At 49.0% G+C, this 12,314-nt stretch overlaps 1 protein-coding gene and 1 pseudogene across 1 annotated transcript; both read left to right on the top strand.

Moving 5' to 3' along the window:
* Positions 1 to 2,715: 2,715 nt before the first annotated feature.
* Positions 2,716 to 3,287, top strand: LOC102375496 (annotated as a pseudogene).
* A 3,504-nt stretch (positions 3,288 to 6,791) lies between these two features.
* LOC112548197 (immunoglobulin alpha-2 heavy chain-like) lies at positions 6,792 to 11,171 on the top strand. The gene is made up of 7 exons (XM_025193002.1): positions 6,792 to 6,871; positions 6,953 to 7,050; positions 7,327 to 7,656; positions 8,196 to 8,507; positions 9,187 to 9,294; positions 9,596 to 9,639; positions 11,076 to 11,171. Exons 1-7 carry the CDS (start codon positions 6,792 to 6,794, stop codon positions 11,169 to 11,171), a joined length of 1,068 nt encoding a protein of 355 aa, XP_025048787.1.
* The last annotated feature ends 1,143 nt before the right edge of the window (positions 11,172 to 12,314 follow it).

Below are 12,314 nucleotides of genomic sequence, written 5' to 3'. Positions count from 1 at the left end.
TCCACCCCAACATCAAGATCACTGATGAAGAAATTGAACAGCGCAGGGCCCAGGACCGAGCCCTGGGGGACTCCACTACCCACCTCCCCCCAAGTCGAATATGATCCATCCACCACCACCCTCTGAGTGCGACCCTTCAGCCAATCTGCAATCCATCTGACCGTGTAGGTGTCTATGCCACAGACACAAAATGAGATGAAGGGCTTTGAAACAGTCTCAAAATGAAACAAGGGAAGTCAAACCTTTCAAAATTTGCAAAAAGTTTTGAGTTTCGAAGCTGAAGCTGGGCTTGCCTGCAGGGAAACAGAAAGTAAGGAGGCGGGGGGAGGAGTGGGCGGACTGCTCTGATATTGACTGTGTAGCTGGCCAGTGACTGTGATCCTTCCCTGAAGTCCCTTCCAATCCCAGTGCTCTGGGGGAGGGATGGAAAAACAGCATAAAATGCAGCATTGTTTGAACTGAGCTGCTTTCTGCCTTGGGGTCAGTTACTAAGCTGTCTTCCAGAAGCTCAGCAGTGTTAGACAACAAAGGCTACCATTCATTTCCTACTTGCTAGCTGAGCAAGTGGGATTCAGAAATACCTTTTGCTTTCCTTCTATACCCTTTTATGATTATATTCATTGTTTGATTCCTTTCAATTTATTCCTGCCCCCAAATTCTCTTTTTGTTTAGTCTATTTTGATTCTTTTCAAACCTGTGCTCTCTCACAGTGTGCATTCCATTCACTGTGCAGGGAAGCACAGCATAATTATATTGCATATTATAATATAGAATTTATATAAGAAAACACATAAATACATGTATATGTTTTTATTTAATTTAATACATAAATACATACATACAAACATACATACATTATAGAAATACACATACATACAATTATCTTACTGACATAATATATTACATAAATCAGACAGATAACATTACAAAAGAAGAGACAGGATTTTCAGCACACCAAGGCAAAGACAAGGCACTGTGAATCACACCATGAAGCATGCTGGAAAGGCAGCTGGCAAGATTTCAGGGAGAGGAGGAACAGGGGGTAGAGGGAGAGCTGTGAGTCCCTCCCCCAACCCCAAACTGAGACGCAGCCTCTTTGCTACAGCAAGCAGGCATGAGGCTTCCACTCGTTGTACAGGCAGCAGGGAGAGGGGAGCAGTGCCAGTGCCACTGTCTGTGCCTGAGTCTGCATCCTCTCCAAGAGCACCAGCCATACCCCCCACAATCACAAGAAGCTGCACCACCAGCATGACAGTTTCTTCCACCCCCATCCTCCACCAGCAAGCTCATTTTCAAATGCAGGAAGGTGGCTGGCTACTTCCACTGGAACATCAAGGGGAACAAGATGCTGTGGGACAAACAAGCAGAGCTGAACATCCCATAGCACAGAATCATGCAGGATGTGGAGACTTGGTGGAACTCCACATACCTGATGCTTGAGAGGCTGGGGGAGCAACAGAAGGACACCCATCAGAAGTGGTGGAGCAACAGAAGGCCATCCATGAGATGGCCTTGCTTGGGGAGATTGGGATCAGTGGCCCCCTTAACAGAGCTGAGTGGGATACCATATCCCATATCTTGGTGTTCCTCAAGCCCTTCCTCGAGGCCACCGAGTCCCTCAGTGCTGGCAATGCCCTCCTTAGCCAGGTGATCCCTGTAATGAGAGAACTTCAGTGAAACAGTTTCAGCAAAATGAAATGAAACAGTGCTTCAAAATGAAACGAAACTCGAAATGAAACACTGTTCCCTCGAAATGGCGAAATGGAAGTTGAAATGAAATGGTGCTGTTTCACACAGCCCTAATAGTTACTGGTATATAATAGCTATTAGTATCGTTGTTGGTGTATATATTGATCCTGATGGTCTTTTCTACCTCCCCTGTTCTCCCTATGTAAATAAATTGTATATAGTTAAGTACTGAGTGTTGTCTGATCAAAGGTTTTGAGGCTCCAGGTTTCCTTCTGTAAGGAGACTCTCTACACTTGAGGAAGGGGGGCTCCAAGGCAGAGACACCAGGGATCCATAATTGGCCACAATTGGTGGGTAGCTTTGCCACCTGGGTTATAGGACCAAACTGCAGCAGTGAAGATAGAAAACGCACTAAATGATTTCATCCAGATTAAAAGAGGCATGAGGCAAAGCCATGTCTTTTTACCTGACTTGTTCAACTGAATAGTGAGAAAATACTGAGGGAGACTGAGGATTTGGCAGGGCTGATCATTGGCAGACAGAATTTGAACACCTTGCATTATGCTGATGACACAGTCTTAATGGCTGATTCAGAAATCAAGCTGCGTGGCAGAGCACCTTTGGTGCCTGGCACTTTAAGGGCCAGAGCAGGCAGCAGGGAAGCCAGCAGGTGCAGGTCAGCATGATGAGGTGGTCACATGACTGCAGGAGGGCCTTGTAATTGGAGGAGGGGGCTGAGCAGCCTCCATATTAACCCAGTTTGCTGCTAGCAGCCAGAGGAACGCCACCTGGCTGGAGCTGCTGCTCATGACATTTTGGAGTTACAGGGCAGGAACTATGGGGATGGCAGGAGGTTCCTGGTCCTGGGGCATGACCTAAAATTATACCCTGCTAGGGTAAGATGGTGTGGAGTGGCTGCCTGTGGTGGGGTGGTCCACAGGAAATGCCACACCACTTGCCTCCCTATAGAAAGGCGAGTATGGGGCACCTTATAGCTCCAGACCCCATAACCTTAGAGCAGAGTAGCTGGGACCATGGTGACGCTCGTAAGGAAAATCATCAGCACCACTATGGCACCCGCTGCCATGGGTCCCTACAGTCAAGCAGTGCTGGTAGACCGGACCATGTATGTCGCAGATCAGCTAGGCATGGATCCTAGTAATGGGCAGCTTGTACCTGGAGGGGCGAAAGCAGAAGCTAAGCAGGCTCTAAAAAACATTGGGGAAATTCTGAAAGCTGCAGGCTGTGACTATGGCAATGTTGTAAAGACTACTATCCTGATGGCTGACATGAAGGACTTCAGTGATATTAATGAAATCTACAAGCAATTTTTCAGGTGCAACCTCCCGGCCAGAGCAGCCTATCAGGTTGTTGCTTTGCCAAAAGATGCACGAGTGGAGATCGAAGCTGTTGCTGTCCAGGGGCCTCTCCAAGATGCATCAGCATGACTATAAATACAATATTCTAACACTCCAGTAATGGTGTATGGTTTAACACTTTCTTTTAGGCCCTGATCCTGCAATTGGCTGCAGGCATGTACATCCCACTGAGCTACATGGCAGTGTGGGGATGTAACCACTTAGCCAGCTGCAGGATTGAAGTTTTGTATTCTCTGAAACCTCAAATTTATAATGTCTTGGCATGTAGACTGCCAGCCCATGGGGCTGCTGAAATTAGCAGGCTATGGTGGGCTCAGGGTATGCCTGAATTAATTGCAGGACTGGGCTCTTAGTTTGTAGTGGTGACTGGGTATCATTACAGTTCCCAAATGTTGATTTGGGTGAGAATCTTATATTTACCGAACTTGATATGCCAGCTGACAATTTTCAGGTTACCACCATACTATTCATTCTCCAGGACACTAAAGCTTAGAGTGTTAGCATGATTTGTAACAGACTTGACTGACTTTAAGTCATTCTTATGGAGGGAACAAATTAAAAAAAAAACCCTTTCTAGAGGGGAAAAATATGCTATAGCCTTAGAGTGAAAATGTTTGTATTTGAGGATTCACTGTTGGCTTTTAAACATTTTTAGAATACTTTAAATATATTGATTTAGATTCTGATATATTGTATTGCATCTGACTTAACCTGAAAGTGATTATTTAAACTACTAATTTTGGTGGGGAGAATATCTTGTTACCCAATTTTCTGTGAACATGTAACTCTTGTAAAGCAATTGAGAATTAATGTTCTCTTTTCAAGCTTTTTTTTCCTAGTGTCAAGTATCTAAAGCCTAGAAACACAATTTTGAATTATTGAATCTTTTTAATTTAAAGTATCTGGACATTCTAACTTTAGTAAAATAAAATGGAACTAAATAAAATATGCTAGTATTTTGGGGAACAAACTTGTGTTTGAGGGTTTTTTATGTATTGTAAACAGGTGCTTAGATCAGTCTCGTTAAAGTGACAATACAGCAGTTACTTTTAGAGGAGAAATAAAATAGGGTAACCCTAGGACAATGGCAGAGATCTCGTATAACTAAATGTTTCTCGTGTACAGTCAGAATTTTCATTGTCTTTTTGGGAGTGGATGAAAATAATTAGTAAAGCGACCAAAACGCTGGCTTGCATCCATAGATGCTTCTCAAGCAAATCCCGGGATGTCATTCTCCCCCTGTACTCGGCCTTAGTGCCCCCTTTGGGCAGGGGGCTGGACTCGATGATCTTCCGAGGTCCCTTCCAGCCCTAATGTCTATGAAATCTATGAAACCTGGTGGGTAACCCAGCAAGGAGGTCAGCAGGACCAAGGGGGTCCAGAGTGGGGCAAAGAGCTCAGAGTCTGGAAAGGGCATGGAGCCTAGTGAGGGGCCCAGAAACTAGGAGCCCAGGGTGTGTGTGAGGGGCATGGAGCCTAGTGAGAGGCATGGATCCCAGTGTCTAGGAGCCCAAGTGTGTGGGAGGGGCAAGGAGTCCCAAATATGAGGGAGGGGCATGGACCCAATGAGTGTGGCCAAAGTTAGGGGCCAGGATAGGGTTGATAATCTGGATGCCATCTGCGAGGCATGGGACACGGTATAGGGAAGGTCAGAGCCATGTATAACACCCTAGGCATCGGGACACATAATGGACAGCCTCCCGTAGTTTACAACAGTTATACAACAGCAAGATGTGGCAGGCGAATGAGGGCAGACTGCCCTAGATAGGAGGGCAGGATGATGTTCCACTGGCCTCGTGACGACCCCCTGTCACAAGCTGCAAGAAATTTTAGATAAAACTGTTAGTGAAAGCGAGAAGGAGGATCTAAGTATCGACTGTAGAAAAACAGAATGCATGGTAATTACAAAGAAGATCATCCCTGTATGCAACATCAAAATAGATACTGAACAGATAAGACAGGTCAATAAATTTAACTACTTGGGAAGCTGGATAACATCAGATGGCAAATGTGATCATGAAATAAAATGGAGAACAGGGATGGCAAAAAATGCATTTCTGAAAATGAAAAAGATATTGACAAATAGTAACATTTCTATGGGGATGAAGCTAAGAGTTTTGGATCGCTATGGTATACCAGTCCTCATGCATGCATGTGAATGCGGGACAGTATCACCAAGTACGGAAAAGAGAATTGAAACAACTTAGATGTGGTTCTTAAGCCACATCTTGAAGGTATGTTGGACAAATCACACCTCAAATGAAGATATTATGTCAAGAGCAGGCTGCAGGAGGAAGCTGCTGACTAACACCAGAAAGAGACAGTTGGAGTTTCTTGGACATGTCATGAGGAAAGAGAAAATTGAACCTAGGGTCCTAAGTGGAAAGACTGAAGGAAGGAGAGATCATGGAAGACAGAGGTTGGCTTATGCCAGGAGTCAGTCTAAATGGATGAATGTATTGACTCTGGAAATTCTGTATGCCTCAAAGAGAAGAGATCTGTGGAAGACCAGGGTCTCCAATGTCCTGCTTGCGTATGGTATCTAGAGAGAAAGAGAGAGATTTAGGTGGAGCATTCCTACGTCCTTTCCCAGGTTTGGCTGAACTGTGCTACACACACCTCTTTTCTCTGCTGTGGGAAGTTGCACTGATCCTTACATCCACGATATTCTGGACAGGATCCCACGTACTCGCATGCACTGTAGTGCTTTGCACTGAACTTTAGATTTGCTGATTTTCACTCTTTCTGCTCTTGGCCTATCTTAGGGCCTCCAGGGGCATTGGGGTGTTGGAAGGTAATGGCCGTGCACCAGCCATGACAAATGAGGGGTGAAACAGCATGAAGAACCCAAGAGGTTCAGTCCAGCAATTCTGCAACTAGGACTGAGTGGGAATGAACAGGGATGATCCCACCTTGAGCAAAGGCCAGCGATAGACGATCCTGTGAGGTCCTCTCCAGCCTGGCTTTCTTATGAATTTAGGATTCCTGCGTAATGGAGCCCAAGGCAGGGAGCAAAGTGCTGCTCTTCTCCCTACGGCCTGTCCACAGCACAGAGCCCTACTCCAGGCAGACGCCTTCACTTCAATCCACCTTGCTCACGTTGCAGGAGCAGGAGGACTTTGTTCAGTGGCAGCCCCTGAGCTCGGCCTTGTTGCTGCATCTGGCACTGTGCAGGCAATGCATCAGAAGCTCCTGCTTCAGAATGACTTGGGCATGTGGGGCCTCCATCCTACCAACACCTGTGAGGGCTCAAGGAGCCTGGTTTTTCAAGGCCCTTGGGTCCCCTTAAGAAGGTGATCTGGTTTTCCTGACTCATCCACGACGGGCATATGACTTGCAGGTGCCTTCGAGTGCCAAGGCATCTTTAAAATACGGCTCCAGCTGGCTTCTGCAACCAGATATAAGCCTAAAGCCACAAAGATACTTCTGAAGGTGTTGCTTTTATTGCCTGGCTTCCTTGTGCAGGCCAGAGCTTTTACTTTGATGATGTCGGTTGCCACCAGTGCCTCTCCCCAAAGAGGCTGCAAAGACTCATTTTAGGGTGGGGGTTGTACCCATAAGAATTTGGGGGCTTGAATGGCTGAAACACGGAGCAGCAGGATCAACTTCGCAAGCACCTAAGTGATTCAGGAGCACAGATGCCCTTTACAGTCAATGGAGTATGAGCCGCTGAGTCACTTGGGCTCTTCTGAGCAGGCCAGCAAGGGGGAAGTATTTTGCGACATGCTATCTGCTGATGTAACGAGTGATAATGCTCATAGCAACTTGATGCACCAGTCAGATACAGATCTGTGCACAGCAAGGTGATGGGGTTAAAGAACCCTCCTCCCCAGAAGCCACGACCCTGTGGGAGGTGCTCCTCACAAGAAATGACCAGCCCTGAGACCTTTCACTGCACTTAGATGGCAGTCCTTGGACCAGACAGACAGGATATTTGTGACCATCATGTTCTTCATCAAGTCCCTGCTTGTCTCATCCTTAGGTAAACCCCCAACACAGCTCTCAGCACTGCGCTCCTGTGACCAGGGACATGAATATCCTCAGCAGGACACAGATTCCAGCGCTGGGCTCTGGGCTGGATTTCAAATGCCTTTTGGTGGTCCTGGAGGTAGCTGTAGAGGGGGTGGTTAGGATGCTGCTTCAAGGCTGCCTGGAAAGCAGAAGTAGTAGCATCAAATGCCTTCTGGTCCCAAGAAGATGACCTGTGTCAGCCTGAGACCCGCTGGGAGCTGATGATTGCCCTGTTGTGTTTCCACAGTGTTGGGAGTCCAGTTACATCTGCACCAGCCTCAGCGGTTCCTGTTTGTGGAAGTCGGTGGGACAGCAGAGATCCACTGCTCCTTAGGGGAAGATGTGGAAGCAGGAGTAAAAGTGCACTGGTATCTGAGAAGGGCAGGTGAGGTCCCCAAGCGCATGAAGGACTGTGGGGATGGTACAAATGGGAGCAAATTTGCTTGCAAGCATCAGAAATACAACACAACACTGGAAATCAGGGACATCCAAAGGAATGAGTCTGGCATTTATTACTGTGCACATGCGGACACCAACACCTTGACTTTTGGGAATGGAACCACGGTGATCATTGGAGGTAACGACCCATTGCTTCTTTCATTAGAAATAGCTGAGTGTCTCATTGCTCACGTCCCATTAGAAAATGACAAGAAACTGTAAGAATGTAGAAGAGTAAATTGCTGAAAAGAAGCTGTGTAGTGAGCTTAGTAAAATGTGTTCAGTGTTAGCAGCTGGGGGCAGAGAGAGAATGGGCTATGCAGCGTTTACTCACAGGGGAAACCTGGCAAGTGGTGCAGGGAAGTGCTGGGTGTCTGTGGGGCTGGTCTGTGCAGCCAGGCTGGGAATTTCTCCCTCCGAGCCGTGGCAGAGGGTGAGAAGATTGTGATCTCCCAAAGCTGTTAGTGCTGCTTTGAAAAGGCTGCCCAGCTCTCCGCTAGCTAGGATGGCTGTGTGTTGGGCTGGTTCCTCTCTTCCAGCTCAGCAGGGGACGGCACATTTCCATATTCATCAATAGACTTTTATCTCACTTAATCTCTGGCTGACAGACCCAGAGCTGTGGTCGGGCTGCAGGTTAACAATGTCTCCCCATGAACTCTCTCCTTCCTCTCTGCCCAGACAGCTTCACCAACAGCAGCTCTGTGCTGCTCCTGGGTCCCATTGCAGGGGAGAATGGAGATATGGATCTTGCACATCTGGCCTGTGTGATCCGGGGCGTCTCCAGCCTGGTCCAGGTGTCCTGGTGCGTTCCTGGAGAGGAGCCAGCCCAGGGGCTGCCGCGCACACTGGAAGCCAGTGCTGGGACCTTAACACTCATCCATGGCATCAGCATCCCCTGGGCCAGCTGGGCCAGTGGGGTGGCCATCACCTGTGAGGTCACATTCAACTCATCTGGCAGCAGTGTTACCAGACGCAGCGTGTATGCTCCATGTAAGTGGTTCCATGTTTAAGGCTAAGACACATGCATGTGAAGACCAATGACTTGTACCTCCAATGTGGTGATGGAGGCTGGACAATCATGTCATGCTTGCCAGCAGGCAGATCTGCAGAGAGTTTGGGGGGAGGTAGCCTGAAACAGTGCCTGAGGCATGACACAAGGCACAGGCCATTTCAGAGAGCTATGTGAAGAGTTAAATGATCCAAAGGAAGAGGAGAGTTAGGAGCCAGTGAACAGAGGAAAGGAGCATCCTGGATACTCTAAGGATGGAGGGGCTGTGGGGTGAGGGGAAAGGTCTGGGGGGGATTTTGGAAATGGCAGAGGATGCCAGGATGATCCTCTCCCCAGGAACACGAAGCAGCTCAGTAAGGAGTGAGCAGCCCTGTTCTCCTCCAGACAGATGGAGAAGTGGCAACTGGATACAAGAAATCCCTAGATCTCCGTTACCAGCTTCCATCCAGAGGTCTCCCAGGGCTTTACAAGGGCTGGTAGTATCAGTGCTGCTTTGTGAATGGGGAAACTGAGGCAGGGGGAGGGGAAGTAACCTGCAGGTGATCAGCAGCACCAGGGACAGAGCCCAGCTCCCTTGGGTCCTCTGACCACTGGACCCCGCTGTGGCAGAGCGGAGCAGGGCAAGACCCAGGACACCCGTCTTTTGTCTCTCCCTTCTAGCTCCCTCCACACCCTGCGTCATGCTCCCTGTCGTGGCAGTGGGCAGCGCCCTGCTGCTGTTCACAGTGCCCCTGAGTCTCATCTGGATCCACTGCCCACCCCGATGGGGTAAGAAACAGCGCGTGGCCCCTAGACACTCCCTGGGCATCACCAGTGAGCTCATCTGTGTGAGCTCAGGCTGCAGCCATCACAGGCCCCAAGGCTTGTCTTGTGCCTGGAGGTTGGCTCTGAGCTCTGCCCCCGGGGAGTGATGTAGACAGGCCCCTGCCACAGACAGCCTGAGCCCAGGGTCCGTGGCTCACACAGGGCATGAGGCTTTGCACTGGGGACTCTGCGCCCATGTGCTCAGTCCTGTGTACACGGGGACACGGCAGTGGAAAAGGGGCTATGACCACTGTCTCTATTTCAGAAACCCGGTCCAGGAAGCCAGCACCTTGCACCCAGAGGAATCAGGTACAGCCCATTACAAACCTTTGCTGTCTGCCTCATTGGGCTTGTCTGTGGGTCCATCCTCACAGCACATCACTCCCTTGAACTGAGTCATAGATTGACAAGGAGGAAGCTCGGTTTAAGGGCAAGCATTATCCTAGACTGTCTGCTTGCATACTGCAGGACCCTGGTGTCATCATTTTAACTGCTTCATCCCTGTGTGTAGAAGCAGAGAGAACAAGACCCCCCTTTCCCTTGGTCCCAGGAACATCAAACGGTAGCTTCAGACCCTCTTTGGGTCTTAGATGGACTGTAATCAGTGGTTGGCCCTTAAATCACTCAGAGGACTGGAGTTTTTCAGATATAATACACCCAAAACTGTCATAGGCACCTTGTGTTTGAAAGGCACCTTGAAGAAATGTATTTCCCAGAGTTATGGCTGAGCAGCAGGGACAGAGCCTCCTCTTCTTGCTGCACTAAAACCTGAGTGGCAGAGGAAGCCTGGTCTCCATGGGTGGACCTCTGATCTTGAACTGATCTAAAGAGGTGTGACACCAGATGCCCTAGCACACAGCAAAACTGCCCTTGGAGAGGCTGGGTCCCTAGTGCAGTGACCATGGAAAAGGAGAGACGGTTGTTAACCCCTGTGCAGTGAAGGGCAAGGGGCCGTGAACTCCCTTGGCTGCCTGAAGAGGAATAGCAGAGCTGCTGGGCAGCAGGGAGCAAGGCCAGGTGTTTCTAATTCTGAGAAAATAATAGACTTCTTCACTTAATACTCGCACCCCAATTGTGGGCTGGTTTGGGAGGAAAAGGTATGTGTTGCATGCTGGAAGATACAATGTTTGCAGAGCAATTCAAGGCTTGGATGTGTGGCACGTGGAAGCCACAGTAGTTTAGCTACTCCTGGTTCACTGAGGGTTAAGGACACCCCAGCAACTTCCACTCATTTTGGGTGAGAGCAGACACATGGGCGAGAGGCTGATTACTGTGGAATAGGTGGCATGTTGGAAAGCCCCCACTTGCTTTTCACCCACAGGAAATGTTCATGCATCCTGACTCCAAGAGCCTGCACTGCATGGTGCTCTGGATCGGACCTCCACCTCATTGGAGTCAATGTGTCGGCAGCCCAGTGATTTCACTGACACAGGGGCGGGCAATTATTTTGGGTGGAGGGTCACTTACTGAGTTTTGGCAAGCCATTGAGGGCCGCTTGACAGGCAGCCAGGGGCAGATAAATATTAATTTTCTAAATTTTTGGGGGGCCCCACGGGCCAGATAGGATGGCCTGGCAGGGCGCATGTGGCCCGCAGGCTACATTTTGCCCACCCCTGCACTAACCCTTGATAGGGAAAGCAGGAGCATAAGGGACCAGAGAAATCTTTCACTGGTGCTCAGGGAATCCCAGCCCACCTGCATAGGTGCCTGGGTCCTTTTCCAATGCTATGAAATGTTTCCAGCAGGATGGACTTTTATATGCGGACCTGGCGTTTGAGCCGCCGACTCTCAAGAAGCCCAGAAAGCAGCAGGGACCACGAGGGAAGAATGTGATCCCATGAACATCTGCATCCATAGGCTCCTTCATGCGAGGATGGTGGGCAGTTCTCTGCTGATCAATGTGAGCCATGCCAGCCTCCAAGAAGTCTCCACGGGGTGTACGTGGGGTGTGTGTGGGACACAAGCTCTCTTATTGTGGGCATTCAGACTGGATAGATCCAAAGATCCAAATGATGAGCATGGCTGGGGGGTGGGTGATATATCATTTTCCATCATTGCAGCATACACTTCCCAATAGAACCAGGTGGAACATTTCCTGCATCCTGGGACAGTTGAACACCAACCTATATTGTGCTGTTTTCCCCCCTGAAATTCCTGGCTGCATGTGTCCCCTGTGGCGGGACATCAAATGGACTCTTGAGCTGTTCGGCAATGAGAGAACAAGAGACAATCCCCAGGGAGCTGGGGCCTGTGTCCAGCCCACAATTGGATGGGAACCTGTGCTGGAGTATCTGTGCTGCGCTCCCACATGAGCTGGGAGGATGCTGCACTCAGGTTTAGCACATGCCAGCTACTGGGCTCTGAATGCACTCATCCCATGGCCTTTTCCCTGATGTCATGACCCATGCTTGACTGTGTGCACAAGCCTTATCTTTGCAGCTCTCTGACCAAAAAATAAACCCCTCAAAGGTTTTGTTGCCAAAACGCCAGTTTTTCCTTGTAGGTGGAGAAGCATTGATGGAATATTTTTGGTAAGAGAAATCTAGATGCAATATTTAGAATAAATGCCTCTCTCCATTTTGGAGGATGCAGTACATCATAAAGCCGAAGGGCCCAGAATTATGATCCAGAGGTGGGTTTTTATGGCAGTGGCTTCAACTTTGAGCTCCCTAGTTGTGGTCTCACTGGCTTGGTGCCCTGTGCTGTGCTCTGAGCAACTAGAACAACCCACCCTAGGACTTAACCAGCTTCCCAGGCAGGTTTTGTATCCGTGGATGACCTCCATACACCAGAACTGCACCCAGCCCAAGCTCAGGTGTGCTTTGTGCTTGAGCAACCTGGTGATCTATGGTCTCATCCCTGCCTCTATCAGCAACTGACGGCCTTGAAATGAAGCATCTCTGGACCCGATGCTCACAGGCATCAAAGCCCATTGAAACCCAACCAGCAGGGCAAATGGGCCCTGAAGTAGGTGCAACTGATTG

Source organism: Alligator sinensis, unplaced genomic scaffold, assembly GCF_000455745.1.
Source record: "Alligator sinensis unplaced genomic scaffold, ASM45574v1 scaffold838_1, whole genome shotgun sequence".
NCBI lineage: Eukaryota > Metazoa > Chordata > Crocodylia > Alligatoridae > Alligator > Alligator sinensis.
The sequence above is the reverse complement of the archived record's forward strand: the minus strand, read 5'-3'. Positions and strand labels throughout refer to the sequence as shown.